At 42.7% G+C, this 17,380-nt stretch overlaps 1 protein-coding gene across 1 annotated transcript in view; it reads right to left on the bottom strand.

The window, feature by feature from the left end:
- The window catches only part of LOC125291891 (titin-like), a 143,335-nt gene that overhangs the window by 32,638 nt on the left and 93,317 nt on the right, over nt 1-17,380 (bottom strand). The window contains exons 104-144 of the mRNA XM_048238856.1: nt 16,950-17,358; nt 16,730-16,854; nt 16,357-16,623; nt 15,994-16,263; nt 15,593-15,892; nt 15,184-15,486; nt 14,876-15,063; nt 14,616-14,730; nt 14,243-14,527; nt 13,987-14,138; nt 13,737-13,884; nt 13,442-13,619; nt 12,232-12,353; nt 11,854-12,141; nt 11,438-11,734; nt 11,163-11,349; nt 10,934-11,049; nt 10,393-10,692; nt 9,898-10,197; nt 9,703-9,808; nt 8,984-9,180; nt 8,528-8,839; nt 8,101-8,379; nt 7,709-8,008; nt 7,310-7,612; nt 6,275-6,853; nt 5,847-6,149; nt 5,424-5,723; nt 5,034-5,330; nt 4,619-4,903; nt 4,128-4,421; nt 3,713-4,012; nt 3,289-3,603; nt 2,961-3,193; nt 2,430-2,859; nt 1,914-2,222; nt 1,619-1,800; nt 1,353-1,482; nt 930-1,229; nt 517-834; nt 104-400 (exon numbers count right to left, since the gene is read on the bottom strand). Of these exons, the coding sequence (XP_048094813.1) occupies nt 104-400; nt 517-834; nt 930-1,229; nt 1,353-1,482; nt 1,619-1,800; nt 1,914-2,222; nt 2,430-2,859; nt 2,961-3,193; nt 3,289-3,603; nt 3,713-4,012; nt 4,128-4,421; nt 4,619-4,903; nt 5,034-5,330; nt 5,424-5,723; nt 5,847-6,149; nt 6,275-6,853; nt 7,310-7,612; nt 7,709-8,008; nt 8,101-8,379; nt 8,528-8,839; nt 8,984-9,180; nt 9,703-9,808; nt 9,898-10,197; nt 10,393-10,692; nt 10,934-11,049; nt 11,163-11,349; nt 11,438-11,734; nt 11,854-12,141; nt 12,232-12,353; nt 13,442-13,619; nt 13,737-13,884; nt 13,987-14,138; nt 14,243-14,527; nt 14,616-14,730; nt 14,876-15,063; nt 15,184-15,486; nt 15,593-15,892; nt 15,994-16,263; nt 16,357-16,623; nt 16,730-16,854; nt 16,950-17,358 (10,719 nt within the window). The remainder of the gene's footprint in view (nt 1-103; nt 401-516; nt 835-929; nt 1,230-1,352; nt 1,483-1,618; nt 1,801-1,913; nt 2,223-2,429; nt 2,860-2,960; nt 3,194-3,288; nt 3,604-3,712; nt 4,013-4,127; nt 4,422-4,618; nt 4,904-5,033; nt 5,331-5,423; nt 5,724-5,846; nt 6,150-6,274; nt 6,854-7,309; nt 7,613-7,708; nt 8,009-8,100; nt 8,380-8,527; nt 8,840-8,983; nt 9,181-9,702; nt 9,809-9,897; nt 10,198-10,392; nt 10,693-10,933; nt 11,050-11,162; nt 11,350-11,437; nt 11,735-11,853; nt 12,142-12,231; nt 12,354-13,441; nt 13,620-13,736; nt 13,885-13,986; nt 14,139-14,242; nt 14,528-14,615; nt 14,731-14,875; nt 15,064-15,183; nt 15,487-15,592; nt 15,893-15,993; nt 16,264-16,356; nt 16,624-16,729; nt 16,855-16,949; nt 17,359-17,380) is intronic.

The raw sequence follows: 17,380 nt of genomic DNA, 5'->3' as shown, positions 1-17,380 counted from the left end.
TGTGATTAGAAAAGCATGGTATTGTTACACATATGAAATTACTTTTGTGCAGTTGTACAATGATTATGTTGGTAAAGTGTTAAATGTTTAAACTATTAATTACCCAGGATAGTGAGTTTGATGTCCTTGGATGCCTTGCCAAGGCTGTTGCTGGCAGTGAGTGTGTAAAGAGCACTGTCGTCTCTCTTAGTCTGCTGAATCAGCAGGGTGCATTTATCATTAGTGACAATTTTGTTGACGTGTTGACCGTACTGCACAACAGCCTTTTCCTCTGGCTTATCCAGAGAAGCCTTCTGCCACACAAGAGAGGGGAATGGACAGCCCTGAATTCTAGCTACGATGTTGACATCATAACCCTCAGCGCCCTCCATGGCCTCCTTGAGTTCAATAGTTGGAGCACCTGAAATAACAAACAACAATAATGAATGATGACTCATTGCAAAGCGAAGTGGCCTGTTCGTATACTGAAAGTACAGGATGTAGTATGTAACAAAAAAAATCCTACAGTCAACATACATGTTTGGTCTTTGATCACGATTGGTCCTGCTGTGGCAGATGGTCTGCTAGGACCAGCCTCATTCACAGCCTTGACACGGAATTCATACTCTCCACCCTCTTTAAGCTCCTCAACAATGAACATGGTCTCTTCCACCTCACGCTTGTTGCACTGTTTCCAGGTCTCTTTCTGTGGGCCGGTGGTGTCCCAGCTCAGGCGCTCAATAATGTAGTGCTTCACTGGAGAACCTCCATTGTTCTTGGGGGGCATCCAGGTCAAGGTCACAGTGTCCTTGGTGACAAGATTGATCTTCACCTTTGTTGGAGGATCGGGAGGATCTTAAAAGAAAAAAATATGGCCAGTGGTAAATAAAGCAGCATTCTAATTACATAAACATGCAATGTTGTATTTATATGTTAATGATGGCACTTACAAATCGGATCTCTGGCCTTGGCAGGCTCAGTGGTCTCTGTATATGGTCCCATGCCGAGACGATTTTCAGCGCGGCAGCGGAAGAGGTAGTCATTTCCTTCAACAAGGTTAGCTACAACAAAGGCTTGGCTGGCACAGGCCTGATTGACTACAGTCCAAGCCTTTCCTGTGATGGCCTTCTTCTCAAGGAAGTAGCTCTTGATTCTCTCCCCACCGTCATTGTCAGGCAGCTTCCAGATGAGTCTCATTGTGGCTCTAGTGATGTCTGTTACTCTCAGCTCCTTTGGAGGCCCAGGCACATCTGAAAACATAATATTGAGTGTCACTGCTGTGTAAAAGTAAAAAAAAAACACATGACATTGAATGTCACTGCTATGTGATAACTACAGTATGCTCTATGGCAGAATACATTAACATTACTCACCAAGCACATTCACCATAACATTGATGTGCTTCTGTCCAGACTTGTTCTTAGCAGTGATCGTGTATCTGCCAGAATGGCTCCTCAAACTCACGGGAATTGTGACCACAGAAGTAGTGTCAGTGGATTCAACCTACAAGGAGATAAAGTCATTTTAACTCAAAATTTATCTTACATGCACATGTATGCATACATACAACAGGGAGTGAAAACATAAACAGCTCAGTAAATAAAAGAAACAGTTCTAGAAAGAAACCCAACCACCATACCTGGGCTTCAACAGGCACTGTATGAAGGCGATCCTTCTTTACAGTCTTAGCAGGTCCAATAAACTCCCATGTAACCTTTGGTACTGGGCGACCTGTGATTCTTGCAGGGATTTTGATCACAGATCCAGCACGGATGGACAACATGTCATGTGCATTAACATCCACCCAGATCTTTGGTCCCACTGTGTGAGTGAAGTAAACAAAATCTTCACATTTTCAAGTCCTACTTCTTAAAATAATGTTTGAAGTGCATATTCTGCATATTACATGCTACAAGTAGTAATACAAATCGTACCTTGAACATCCTCAAGAAGAATATCAGCAGTTTGGGGACTTGGCAATGATTCTCCAATGTCGTTCACGGCAACAATTCTGAACTTGTACCTCTTCAGCTCTCTGAGATTTGGTACATTGAATTCCGTGGTTGGATGGAGAGTCTCTTCATCATTGATACGGAGCCAGCTGGAAGAACCCTCATCCTGAATTTCAATGATGTAACCTTTAATGGGGCTTCCGCCATCTTTTGCTGGTGGAACCCACGAAAGGGTGACACTGCGCTTGGTTTTGTCGGCAACTTCTGGTGCAGCTGGCTGGCCAGGAACAGCTATAACAAAGAAAGTGTTTCAGAATTCAGATGAGTTAGAATTATTTGCATTATTTGGTAATTCTTCATTTCACAGATTCATATCATATTGTAGACTAATAACTTGATCTAGCAAATTATATGAATGAATTAAAATGTAAATTGCATTTCCTAGACATTAGATACTTAAATACCTTTTGCAGAATGTAATGTTACAAAGTAACTTACTGATTGGCTCGTCAGCGAAAGCAGATTCAGAAATTGCACTGGGTGGTCCAATTCCAGCAGCATTGCAGGCCATGCAGCGGAACTCATACTCATTGCCCTCAATGAGACGGGTAACCAGGGACTCCCAGCCCTTGGTACCCCTCTTTGAGATAGGGATTTTGTTCACGCGGGACCAGTAAGATGATCCCTTCTCTCTCTTCTCAAGCCAGTAACCAGTGATGACTGAGCCACCACTTTCTCTGGGTGGTTCCCATGTCACCAGCATGTGGGTCTTGGAATGTTCGGCAATCTTGAGGTTCTGTGGTGGACCAGGAAGGCCAAAAGGATCCTTGATCATCACCTCCTTTGACTCACATGCCTCACTGATTCCATACTTGTTCTCAGCCCTGACTCTGAACTGGTAAGTACCATCGGTTTCCAACTCCCACACCTACGGAAGACACAAAGGCATGATTAGCGCTGATTCAGATGAAAAAACACATAGGAAAACATAATGCTTTACAATAGTGCCCTGATTGTTGTTATACTGACCCCATATTTCCTCTCAACAATGGTGCTCGTGACCTTCACCCAGTCAGGCTTAGGAGCAGGCTCTCCAGATTCAGTTTCAGTTTCTTCCTCCTCAATTTCACGGATCTGCTTCTTCTCAACAATGTAATTTGTGAGCTCACTTCCTCCATTATCCAGTGGGGGATCCCAAGTGAGGTGGCAGGATTCTGCCTTGATGTTTGAAATGATGAGATTTCTTGGTGGCGTAGGGCGATCTGGAGAAGAAAAAGCAAAGCCAAACCAAAAGCATTTTAGCACAGTGCCTTCAAAGGTTAGTTAAATGTATTGTAGATGATATTAAAAGACATACCAAGAACTTGAATCAGGACACTATGAGTGACAGTTCCAAGGCGATTATTTGCCGAGACTGTATAATAGCCCTTATCTTTCCTTGCAATAGCAGGAAGGATCAGTTTTGTATTTTCTGTCTGTCTGTTCACTTCCACTGTTTCAATCACAACAGTCTCATCGGGAGGTGGTTCAGGAATCAAGACGTCATCCTTAAACCATTCAATCTTTGGTAGTGGAAGGCCTGTCACTTGAGCAGGAATCTCAACTGGTTGTCCCTTCCTGATAGTGATTGTGTCAGCCTTGAAGTGTTTCAACATGGTCAAGCTTGGGGCGACTGGAAAGAAATATAAAACATGAAATTAGTCTCATCCACAAAACACAGTATAGTCAGCATTAATGAATACAACAAACATCTGTTACACATTGAATAAAACAATAAATACCTTCATCATCTTGAATGACAACTGTCATTGTGATAGATGGCTCGCTAGTTCCCAAAGCATTGACTGCTTTGGCACGGAATTCATACATGAACATCTCTGTAAGGTCTTCCACAGTCATGAACAGATTTGTGCAGAGCTCCTTATTGACAGGCACAAAGTTCTGTTCATCTTGTCTCTTCTTCTCAATGATGTAGCCACTAATTGGGCTGCCACCATCATTACGAGGTGGCTTCCACGTAAGGCTAAGGGACGACTTTGTCCTTTCAGAATAGTGGAACTTCTCAGGAGACGATGGTGGAGCTTGAAAGTAAACAGAATTCCAAGATGAATCAATTTAATTAACTGACAGTAAACATGACAAATCAGATTTGAATGTGATAATACCATATGAAAAAGTTAAAATAATTTTACTTACACAGAGGATCCACTGCACGAATAGGACCAAGATCAACTGGAGGACCACAACCATATTTATTCTTTGCCACAACACGGAATATGTATTCCTGTCCTTCCACAATGCCCACAATTTCACATTTGGATGAAGGTGTCTCCATAGGCTGTTTCCAAGTACGTGCCTTAGGTTCCTTTCTTTCAATAATGAAGCTAATGACATCACTACCACCGTCATCATCAGGATCACCCCAGTTCAACATCATCAACTTCCTCGTCACAACAACAGGCTTCAGATCAGTTACAGGCCCAGGAACATCTGTTAAATTGTAAAGCAAAAAGATATAATAAATAAATAAATACATAAATATTTTTCATTTGCCCATATATTCAGTTTAGTCTGTGATACACACACACACGCACGCACGCACACACACACGCACACACACACACATAGAGAGGTCAAAGCAAGCTTGCCAAAACAAGCTTGTCTGAGTACAGTAGCAAGGTACTCACCCATAACCTCAACTCTGGTTGATGCTGACTTAATTCCACTAGGATTGGCAGCGGTGATCTGGTATTTACCACAGTCACCTCTCTGTACATTCTTAATAATAAGAGTGCTATCACGACCGACATCTTCAATTTCCACCCGTTCCTTGTCAGGGTCCTTGTCCTCTTTTAGCCATTTAATGCTTGGTTGTGGTTTTCCAAGAACATGGCAAGGCAGCCTCAGTGTCTCACCAGCTCTAATGATGACGCCATTCTTAATAGAGAGGTCCAGCTCACAAACTGGAACCTCTGTGGAGACAAACAAATATCATGGTTAATATCCAAATAACATGGTTAAAATCCAATGCTTTTGAATTTTTTTTACTATACTGCATATGTTACTATATTGACAACTGATTTCAGTTCAGAGATAAGTTACCTGCAGGATTTCTCACAATGACACCCGCTGTCATACCAGGTGCTCCCTCTCCGGCTGAATTTATTGCAATCACACGGATAATGTATTTACCACCCTCTCTCACACCAAACACAGTGAAGGTACGCTGTTTCCATGGCCTCTCTGTGTTACGGGACCAGTCCTTTGTACCAGCTATCAACTTGTCAACATGGTAGCCTTGGATTTCTCCTCCTCCGTTATCCAGAGGTGGATCCCACTCCACTTCAATGGAGTGGTCAGTTGTATCCACGACTCTTGGAATTGGTGGACCAGGAGGCACTTTAAGAGAGGGGGAAAAAAACATCACTCAATACACTATTCCTAAGTGAGTAAATATGTCTACTTACGTCTGTGCTGCTGATGTTGACTTACATATCGGAGCTTGTGCTGTTCTGGGCTCTGATGGGGGACTGAACTTTCCGGGTCCAGCCTGATTCTCAGCAGCAACTCTGAAAATGTATGTCAGACCCTCCAAAAGGCCTTCAACATTCAACTCGGCGTCAGGAATCATGTTGCGATTGACACGTGTCCAGTGGGTGCTGTTGATTTCTCTCTTCTCCAACCAGTATCCCTGGATGGGGCTGCCATTATCATTGGGTGGTTCCCAAGAGACAAGCATACTGTGAGCTGTGATGTCATCGATTTCTGGCTTCTCAGGAGTCTCTGGTGGATCTATAATTGTCAAACGCATGTGCAGATTAACAAGAGTGTGTTATGTGCAGTATACAGTTTGTTGATGTATTTCTATGGTAACCGAAATCTCCTTGCAAGCTGTATAGTTTTATTATTTATTACCGAAAGGATTCTTTGCGACCATAGGTTTGGAGATTGCTGGGATTCCAGGTCCAAACTTGTTTTCAGCAATGACACGGAAGATGTACTCTTTGCCTTCAAGCAGTTTTGGTACTGGGTATCTGCATCCTCTCAAGGTTGTTGTGACAGTTGTCCATCCAATTTCAACCTTGGAGTTGTCTTTCTTCTCCAGCGTGTAGTTCAGGATTTCACTGCCACCATCATCAAGAGGTGGGTCCCACTTGCAGATGACAGAGTTCTTTCTGACCTCCTCATATCTTACGTTAACAGGAGGCCCAGGGGTGTCTGTCAATCACAAAATGAAAAATGTATTTTCAAATAGCAGTTATGCATAATAATTTAATAACTAAGAAATAATAATATGCAACAACAAAATAAATTCAAATGAAATAGAATAAATCATGTCTTACCAAGGACATTGACTTCGCAGGTTGCAGTGCAAATTCCATGATCATTCTCCACTCTGATGGAGAACACTCCATAGTCTGATCTGACGGAGTCTTTGATGATGATGAAAGATTCACCCTTCCTGGAGCTGTTGATCGTGAGACGCTGCTGGAGGGGTAGGTGGTCTGGCTCCTCAGGCTCCTTGACTTCCTCCTCTGGGGCCTTCTCTTCTTTCTTGGCCTCTTCGGCCTTTGCCTCACCGGGTTCCTTCTCTTTGGCCTCGGCAGCTGGTTTTTCTTTAGCCTCTGCAGCTTCCTTGTCCTTGGCCTCCGGCTCCTTCTTCTCTTCACCCTCCTTGGCTACAGGGGCATCTTCCTTAGCCTCTTTTGCTTCCTTGGCTTCCTCCTTTTCCTTCTTCTTCTTGACAACTGGCTTCTCTGGGCGCTCCTGCGGGGTCTCGGGCCTAAGGACCAGATCATTCCTCATCCAGGTGATTGTTGGGTATGGGGCACCAGAGATGCAGGCATCCAGTCTGATCTCATAGCCTCTCTTGACCTGCAGGCCAGATTGGAGACTTCCACTGAGGAAGACCTTTGGTGATTCTATGAATAACAAAAACAAACACGGGGTGATTCATTTTTTCCAAAAGTGCAGTAAAATGTAAGGGAAAAGTTGATGCAATGACAATTTAAACCTATCACTACCTCATTTTACAATAGTATGTGTAATTATATTTTAATTAAACAAGGCCACTAAAGCAAAAGTGATGTTGCATCACATAACAGTAACCCAAGATAACCATGTTCAGCTTACAATGTGTATCTTGGAAATGGTACAAATTAATCTGTTTAGTGTCTTTGGCATCCTTAGAGTGGTGTCTGAAATCATACAGTATTTTAATTTATGTGTTTACATTATGCTAACAGCATACTATGTGTATTTTGGAAATAGTATAGATTTTTCTGTGTGTTTGGCAATCATATATATAAGATAATACTACAGTACTACTACTACTACTACTAATAATAATAATAATAATACTGATGTTTTACACATACCGACAGAGTCAGATGCTTTCACCATTGGAGTGCTGCGTGATGGGTCGCTGATTCCAGCAGCATTCTCAGCCATCACACGGAACTGGTACTGCTTTCCTTCCTTCAGACCTTTCACTGTGTAGGACAGCACTGGCACCAGGAAGTCATTGCATCTCTCAAACTTCTCTTCACCCTTCATCATCCTCTCCAGAATGTAACCCATGATCTTGCAGCCACCATCATACATGGGCGGCTTCCAGGTCAGGGTAACAGCGTGAGCAGTTGGATTGTGGGTCTCAACATCAAGAGGTGGATCTGGACGCTCTGTAAAATATTTAATATAAAATTGAGTTAGATTTATCAATCATATTTGGCAGAAAGGCTATTCATGTTAATGCAAGTATTTTAGTTTTTACTCACGCTTCTGATCCTCAGCAATCACAGGGTTTTTGAGCTCAAGGTACTCTCCTCCACCAATCTTGTTTACTGCCTTGACACGGAAATAGTACTCTCCATGGGGGATCAAATCCTTAACGGGCCAGCTGACTTTGTTTTCGCCGGACATGACATTAGTATAGGTTCTCCTTCCTGCCTCTCTGCGCTGTAGAACGTAGTGAAGAATGGGGCTGCCTCCATCATAGTTTGGAGGATCCCAGGATATCTTGCAGGTGTTCTTAGTGATTTCACTGGCCACAATCTCCTTGCATGGTCCAGGAAGACCTATTCAGAGAGGAATTGACATAAATAAATTGTACACAGCACTGATATGATAATCTGACACTGAAATAAAGAATTTGGAATTCAATTCCTACCAATGACTTTAACACTGATTGTTCCGCTTGTGGTGCCAAGGCTATTCTCCAGGGTGACCTTGTACTGCCCAGCATCTGCATGAAGGCAGCTGGGAATCTCCAGGTGACAGGCTGTGTATTCAGTCCTGAAACTGATCCTCTCATCAGCCTTCATTTCACTGCCATCTTTGTGCCAGATCACTTTAGGCGATGGCACAGCTTTGAATTTAATTGGAATATGCATCTTCTCGCCCTCCACAACAACCATGTCCTGACTTGCCAACTCCATTGTTGGGTTGCCTGTAGGAGAGAGACAAAGAAATCCTTTTTTACTGTGCTCAAAATAAGGACTGGAGATTAAACTGTTTTTATGATATGACATTTATAGCAGTATCCCAAGAAAATAATTAATGTTTATACTTAATGGTAATAATAAAAGTACACTTACAGTCAGCGTCTTTGGCGTAGATTTTATCAGAAATATCAGAGGGCTCGCTGACACCGACGGAGTTCACAGCGCGCACTCTCACGATGTATGCCTTCTCAGGAACAATGCCCTCCTCTGGTCCTGCGGTGAACTTCAGCTCCTTGACCTGACGGGAGTTCACTCTCATCCATTTCTCAGTTCCGGCCTCACAGAGCTCAATGTGATAGCCAGAGACTGGGCATCCTCCATGCCTCTCTGGAGGTTTCCAGGCGAAAGAGATGTGGTCTCTTGCGGCTTCGGTGATTTGCAGTTCCTGAGGAGGAGATGGTGGGCCTTGGGAAGAAAAATAATTAATTTATTAACATGTCTCTCAAATAGACATTAATGGCTGGTCACGAACCCATTATTCTTATGATATCAGTACATTTACATATTGTTCATGTGAAATATAAACACAGAATATTACACTTGACAAACCTGTTGGGTCCTCAATGGTGAGGATCTCAGTGGGTTCACTTGGGTGGCCAACACCAGCCTCATTCTCAGCACAGACTTGGAATTGAACCTCAGTTCCCTCAATCACATCAGTTACTCTGTACTTGCAGTCAGGGCCAGATGTCTTTCCAGACTTCATCCAGCGAGTGCCGAGTTTCTCTTTTTTCTCAATCTGATATCTAGAATAGTAAGTAAATGGCGACAATATATTGAGTGAACATTAAATACACACATCCCTATATAAGGGGATATATAGGGGCAGCCGTGGCCAACTGGTTAGGGCTTTGGGGCTTGTAACCTAAGGGTTGCCTGTTCAATCCCCGATCAGAAGAAAAAATGTGGGTGGGGAAAGTGGCTCAACACTGCTCCCCCATGCCCACATCCATGGCTGAAGTGCCCTTGAGCAAGGCACCTAACCCCTCACTGCTTCCCGAGTGTTGCTGTAGCAAGGCGGCTCACTGCTCCGGGTGAGTGTGTGCTTCATTTTACTGTGTGCTCATTGTGTGCCTCACCTCCCTGTGTGTTCACTGTGTGCTCTGTGTGTCTCACTAATTCACAGATAGGATAAATGCAGAGACCAAATTCCTTGTATACGCAAGTATACTTGGCCTAGAAACCTGATTTACATTTACATTTTTTACATTTACATAACGGCAAACAATTTCACATAAACTATGAAAATGAAACCTCATCATATTTACCTGGTTATTGGTCTTCCACCATCATTCTGTGGGGCTTCCCATACTAAGTCAACATAACGCTTGGAAATGTCAGTAACAGCCAAAGCATATGGGGGTCCAGGAGTAGCTGTAACAGCAAAAGCAGAACATGTAAGAATGAAACATAAACACAGATATGAAGTGTAACTTGTGATAAAAACCTGAATAACGTCTTACTAAATGTATCCTTGGCCAGAACGGAGTCTGCAAGTTCACAGTATGCGCTGGGCCCAACTGAGTTCTCAGCAGCGACGCGGAACACGTAGAGGGCACCGTCGTTCAGAGGAGTGACTGTGTACTTGCACTCCTTGACAGTGGTGTCCACTGCTTGCCAGCCTTTGCGCCTGACGTCTCTCTTTTCCACAATGTAGTTGATGATGGGTGAACCACCGTCCCTCTCAGGGGGCGTCCATTTCAGCTCAGCACTGTTCCTGGTCACATTCACCACCTGAAGCCATCTTGGAGGTGATGGAGGATCTACACAAAATAACAGTCAGTACATTTAAATTCAACTATAATATAAGATACTTATATTATAATACTTTAATAGTTTAAAAATAGGTTTAAGTGCATATGGTATAGCATATAGGATAGAACTAACACATCCCATAAGTTCATTTATATAAATGTATCAAACATAATGTATCAAAAATAATGGTCTATGCCACTCACTTAGTCTCTCCTTGCACAGCACAGGATCACTTGGTTCACTGGGTTCACTTTCTCCTGCTGCATTCACAGCTCTGATACGGAAGGAGTACTCCTGCTTCTCCATCAGACCCTTCAGGAAATGCTCCAGGCTGACAATGCCATCAGCAACACGGACCCACTCATCGGTTCCGCTCTTGAGGAGCTCAATGATGTAGGACTCAATTTTGGCACCACCATCGTGCTCGGGTTTGGTCCACTGAAGGAAAGCAGATGTCTTGGCAACGTCTCTAATGGTGGGTTTACCTGGAGCCCAGGGAGGATCTGAAGGACAATAACAGTAAAAAAGTAGATTATGAGAAGGCAGGATAAATGTATTATTAAATAATTTTACATTATGTAGTCAGAAAACCCAACCCCAGGAATCCAGTTGTCCAATCTGTATGACATTATGCATTGGCTAGAACATGCAAAAGTGTTATTATTTATTTATAAAGTATATTTATTAATATATTCACAAATGCCATCCATGCTGGGCAAATTTGAAAAGGTACTGATATGTTACCAATTGGATCCTTAATGAGGATCTGGTCTGTCTCTTTGCTTGGTTTGCCAGGTCCAGCAAGATTTTCAGCCAAGACACGGAACTTATACTTCTTTCTTGTAGGCAACCCCTTCACTCTGTTTTGGGTATAAACAAAATGTTCCATTAATCATCTGTAATACCAAACAAAGAAAGATTTTGAAAAGATATTTGTAAAGATGACTATAGTGCAGAGATGTAAAAACTGTACCTGAATGTGGTATCCCTGATGGGAAGCTTGTTGCATCTGATCCATTTGTCAGCATCTGGCTCAAACCTCTCCACCCAGTATCCAGTAATGGGGCTACCGCCATCCTCATCAGGCTCGTACCATGTCAGAGTTACAGCATCCTTTGTAATATCGGAAGGCTCTAACTTGTAGGGAGCACCAGGGGTATCTGAAAGAAAAAGACAAAACTCCATTACCTGGGATACTAACTGTTATGATTTAAGATTAAATCAGTTGTACATTTTGGTGATACGTACCAAAGGAGTATCTGGCAGTAATTGGAGCGTGCTCAGCTGCAGGGCCAACACCGAACTGATTCTCAGCGAAGACTCTGAAAATGTAATTCTTAAAAGCAACCAGGTCGGTTGCCTTGTATGTGGTCTGTTTAACAGTGGAGGAGAGCTTGTGCCAGATCTCACTTTCTTGTGCTCGTCTCTCCACAATATAATTGGTCACCTTAGAGCCACCATCGTCACGAGGTGGATTCCAGGCCAGGAAGCAAGAATGGTTTGTGATCTCAGAAATATCAAAGGCAGCAGGGGGCCCAGGCTTGTCTGAAAAAAGTAAATATTCAATTTATTTGAACCATTACCACAGTATTTGTTGGCATTTGAAGCCACAGAGGCATTTAGAATAGTTTTTTTTTGTTTGTAAAAATCAAACAGTCTCAAACCTAGAATGTTAACATCAACGGTTGCAGTTGCACGTCCACTGCTGTTGACAGCTTCAATAATGTAAGTAGCTGTGTCTTCCCTTTTGGTTTTGGCAATGGACACCACAGAGTGGCCTGGTTTGGTATCAATGGTGACATTGTCATTAGCCTTCAAGACCTGGTCAGCCTTGCTCCATTTGACCTTTGGCTCTGGTTTTCCAGTAATATCAGCGGGCAGGTCAATCTTTGTTCCAGCCTTGACAGTCAGGCCAGTAAGAAGCTTAGCATCCAGGATAATCTCTGGGGCCTCTGCATAAAAATAAAACCACGTTTTTTGTAAGACTCAGGAATCTACATTAAACAACGTCCAGGTGATGAATCTACAAATATGTTGTTTACCTTTGGGATCTACTGCCAAAATTTCATCAGTAGGCCTGGATGGTTTGCCAGAACCCAGTTTGTTCAAGGCTCTCACGCGGTATGCATACCACTGGCCCTCAATTAGTCCAGTCACTTTAAACCTGAGGAAGATTTAAAAATGAATGAACAACAGCAACAAAATAACAACAACAGCAATAATAATAATAATAATAATAATAATAATAATAATAATAATATCTTGGTAAAGCACCCTTAACAGTTTTTTTTTACCTTAATATAACGTCTCCAATCATTTTGATGGCACATAACCTCATACCACTTCTGCCATTGTCTGAGCGGCCCTTTGTAGGCGATTACTGACCTGGCAACTTTCTACTGTATTTTTGTGTACGTTGTAACGTTGTTGCAAAAGATGCATATTTAGTTTGTTTATTATTGCGCTTCTCAACTGTAGGGGGACCCCGAGAGCAAATCTTGTTAAGGGTGTCTTTAACTCATTGAGTGCCAAAAACGTAATATTACGTTTTTCCTTCCCATGCGTTGAGTGCCAAAAACTTAATATTAAGTTTTTACCTTTTTTTTTAATTACAAAACTAGACACTCTAACACACCTTATATGTGATTTTGGGAACTCTGTAATGAATGGAAATGAAATATATATAAAACTCATGAAAACGCACAATCTGGACATTTTATCTGGACATTTAATCTTAAAACTCTGCTTTTGATGGTTGCCGCTTTGGGTTGAATCAGTGACACATGCACGTCAGGTCAAAACCAGGCAATTTTCGTGGGTTTATCACTAGGTGGCAGTCTCGCCAGGTCTCGCTAGGTCACTTCCCGGAAACTTTACAGGCAACACTTCATATTTCATCAAAGACGCTACATCTCCATTTCTAGAAATAAAACAGGGATTTTGATGAAAACTAGCCACTGCTTAGCTTGGGATTTCTTAGGAACAGAGGCATGTAGAAATAAACGGTTTGTACCCACTGAGAGCTTAAAGTCTCACCTTTCAAACAAGCCATATTATGTGTCCATAGCTATAACATAGAATACGCTGTGGCTCTACAAAAATCGTCAACAATGATCAAGATTGCTGGCACTTTGGGCCAAAGCTTCCGAAAAACAGCGCGGCATTCAATGAGTTAATAAGATCAAAATATATTCCTCTCTCTGTTCTGGCGATGTGATAATATATTAATATGAGACATGGTGTTACACTTACTTCATCTCAGGGATGGTTTCACTGCATGGCTCCCACTTGTCAGTGCCACGCTGGCATTTATCAACCATGTAACCTTTGATGGCAGAGCCTCCATCGTACTTCGGCGGCTCCCAGGTCAGGAAGATGCTTGAAGCAGACTTGTCCCTCCACTTGAGGTTCTCAGGAGCATCGGGAGTAGCTACAAATCAAATTAGCCTTTAATTACCTAATTCATTCTCATGCTTCATGAAATAACATACTGATATAGGTCTGAGGCTGACTTTACGATTGCTATTACTGCTTATTCTAAACTTACTTGCTGGTGAAGAGACATTGATTGGTTCATCAATGTAAGCTGGCTCTCCAGGGCCACACTTGTTGCAGGCAGTTACCCTGAAGAAGTACTCTTTTCCCTCAACAACATCAGTGACAGTGTATTCTTGATCCTGAATACCACTTATGACCTGGTTGGTAGACATAGCCACATTTTTAGCACAGTTTAGTATTGATAGTACTAAAGGACATTGAATAATCTCACTTCAAAGATCATTGTATTTAATAAATACCTTAACCCAGGTCTTCCTGGAAGCGTCACGCTTCTCAACCTGGTAGCCAGTCAGTGGACTTCCACCATCGTGTTCTGGGGCCTCCCACATGAGGTGCACATGCTTTCTGGTGACCTCTGCCACCTTGAAATCTTTGGGTGCACTTGGAGATGCTGTGAAAACAAACACCAGATAGGTAATGTTATTTTCTCTTCTGGGTATGTTTTAGACTCCAGTTATGAACCTAAATAAATGATTTTTAATGGTGTGATCTTACCAATGACATTAACATCAATCTCTCCTGAGACAGAAGAGACATCGTTCTCTAGAGTCAGAGAATATGTTCCTTTGTCTGGACGAATGCTTGGTTTGACCAACAGCTCAGTAAAGGTGCTCTTGGTGACCATAGACACACGCTCATCTGGAGTGAGCTCCTTTTCGCCGAAAGTCCATTTTGCTTTGGGCACAGGGTATCCACTGATGGGCACACGGATTTTGAGAGGGAAGGGAACAATGACCTCCAGGCCATCCTTGAAGCCACTCAGGTCCAGTGTTGGAGCAACTAAACAAATAGAAACACATTAAATAAGACGTCATGTGTCATATGAAAATCAAGTGTCCAGTTATTAGTATTTTGTCTGGATACATACAGTGGGGGTCATCTGCTAGAATTGGTCCAAGTATGTTGGATGGATCTGATGCACCAGCAGCATTCTCAGCAAATACTCTGTAGTTGTAATGCTTTCCATGCTTTAGACCAGACAACTGAAAAGACCAAGAAAGAATTGCTTAAATGATCAGGTCTGTGGAACAAAAGTGTCCCTGTTAAATTGTTCATCATTCAATTGTTCACATAAATATTTATATATTAATACATGCATATATATATATTCAATAGCTCTGAAATTACCTTGTAAACAAGGTCTGGGCAAAGTCTAGCATTGCATCTCAGCCACTTGTCTGAGCCATCCTCGCTTCTTTCAATGATGTAGCCAGTGATCATGCTGCCACCATTACGCAAGGGGGTCTCCCATGTGAGCTGAACAGTCTGCTTGGTCTGATCAGCATAGTTCAAGTTAAGGGGTGGGCTTGGCCTCTCTGTAAAGAACAGAATTTTACATGAATATCAGTTTATAATGCTGGTCACTGTATAAGACAATTTTTTGGGAAATTCTAAACTAGAAAAAAATCACTTTGAGGGAGAACAAATCAACAAACCAATAGGATCCATGATTTTGACTGGGTGTGTGGCAGCGCTTGGCTTGCCAGTTCCAGCTTTGTTCTCAGCTCTGATGCGGAAGATGTACTCTTTATTCTCAATCACGTCATTGATGACTGCGGTGCGATCTTGAGGCTTGGTAACCATGACGGCAGACCATGACACAGCAGTGCGGTCACGGAGCTCAATGATGTAAGCAGTGATCACAGAGCCTCCATCAGACACTGGGGGTTCCCAAGTAAGGGTGGCGCTGAACTTGGTGACATTGCCCACCTCTACATTCTGTGGTGGATCAGGAACATCTAGAGGGGCAAACAAAAGCTTAATTCATCTCATACAAGTTAACTTTCTATAAAAAAGATAAAACTGCATGGTAAATAACGCATGGAGAGAGAATGAGATACTTACCAAATTTGTTCTTGGCTTGAACGGCCTTGTCAGTTTCCACAGTTGGTCCACTTCCCAGCCTGTTACGAGCACACACGCGGAATAAGTACTTGGAGTCTTTCTGCAGGCCTGTCACAGTGTACTCTGTGCTATCGGCGCGGTCGGTGGCCAGAGTCCAAGTCTTGCGCCTGACGTCGCGTCTCTCCACAACGTAGCCAATGATTTTGCTGCCACCATCACTCTCTGGCTCCTCCCACACAAGGCTGACTTCTCCATCAGCAGTATCAGCCACATTGAGGTTCTTAACAGGTCCGGGGATATCTAAAGGAAATACCATTATATGTAGCATTATGCTACCACCGAGGCTACTTGTTCATTAAACATGACACAATTAAATGACACTTTGAACCAGATTAGCATACCGATAACTGTCAGGTTGATGAAGGCCTCTCCTTGTCCATGCTTGTTCTTGATGGTCACCTTGTATCTGCCCTGATCAGACTTCTTTGGATCCTTCAGTCTGTACTCTGTCTTGTCAGCAGATGTATGAACATTATCTCTTGGCAAACTGGTGCTCTCGTAGAACCATTCTGTATCAGCCTTGGGGTAAGCACTGAAGGGAACTCCCATAACGAACGGCTTTCCAGCATCTGTCACAAGGTCCTGGTCCAAAGTCTTGATCTTGGGCACAGCTTCAGACAGGCAAGTAAAATAAGTCAATACATTTCTCAATGATGTTTGATGTACATGGATATGTCAAAGAAATCTCAGGTATTGTGACTTACCAGCCAGCTCCAGCTTGGCTCTGGCATCCTTGTCCTTGGCAATGACTCTATACTCTCCCTGGTCACGAGGTCTGATTTCACAGACTTGGAGTCGGTGAACTTTGCCCTCGCTCACCATCTGGTACTTGTCACCCTGGACAATGGTCATGTTGTTCCTCAACCATTTGACGTCCACCCTGTCTTTGTTCAGCTCAACCTCGTAGAGGACATCAGAGCCAGGAGGCTCGAATACATCTTGAGGAGGTCTGATAATCTCAACAGGGATCTCTGTAGAGGTAAATGTATAAGGAATGGTTGAGCAAACATATAGTGTGTACATGTATAATGATTCATATACACATTCACAGTAATATTACTTGCTTTAAGGCCTTACCCTCAACAAAGAGTCTAGCCCTGGATTTCCTGTCTTCCACACCACATGCATATTCACATTCATCATCTGGTCTGCATTCTTTGATGCAGAGTTTGCAAATCTTGCCATCTTTCTCCATTCGGTATCTTGAAAAGATAACAAAAAATAATTTCACACATTTGCTTTTGCATGCCATTAAATATCAACATGGCAAAGTTGAAAGAAAGACCGAAATGCTCACCTAGGTCCTTCTCTGATTTCACGTCCATTTCTGTACCATTTCACCTCAGCCTTTTCCTTGGTCAGTTCACAAGTAAACTCAGCATCTTCAAACTCTATGATAGTTTGGTCTTTGAGCTGCACGCCAAAGTCAGTTGGTGCTTCGCTGATGATCAGCTCAGCAGAGCACTTGTCGGCTCCTGCAATGACTTTGTACTCTCCCTCGTCTTTGAGGTTGCAGTCTTTGATTGTCAAGGTGTGTTTGTCTTTGTCCACTCTGTACACAATACGCTTGTTGAATGTGATCTCCTGACCACCCTTCATCCACTTCAGTGTCACGTTTGGTCTGTTCACCTTGCATTGGAAGGCGATCGTTCTCTTCTCCTGTGTTTCACAGTCCTCAATAGGTACAATGATTCTAAGGTCCTCCTCTGTGAAAAGACAGTTACAAGA

Source organism: Alosa alosa, chromosome 3 (genome assembly GCF_017589495.1).
Source record: "Alosa alosa isolate M-15738 ecotype Scorff River chromosome 3, AALO_Geno_1.1, whole genome shotgun sequence".
Taxonomy (NCBI): Eukaryota; Metazoa; Chordata; class Actinopteri; order Clupeiformes; family Clupeidae; genus Alosa; species Alosa alosa.
This window is presented reverse-complemented; position numbering and strand designations above follow the sequence as displayed.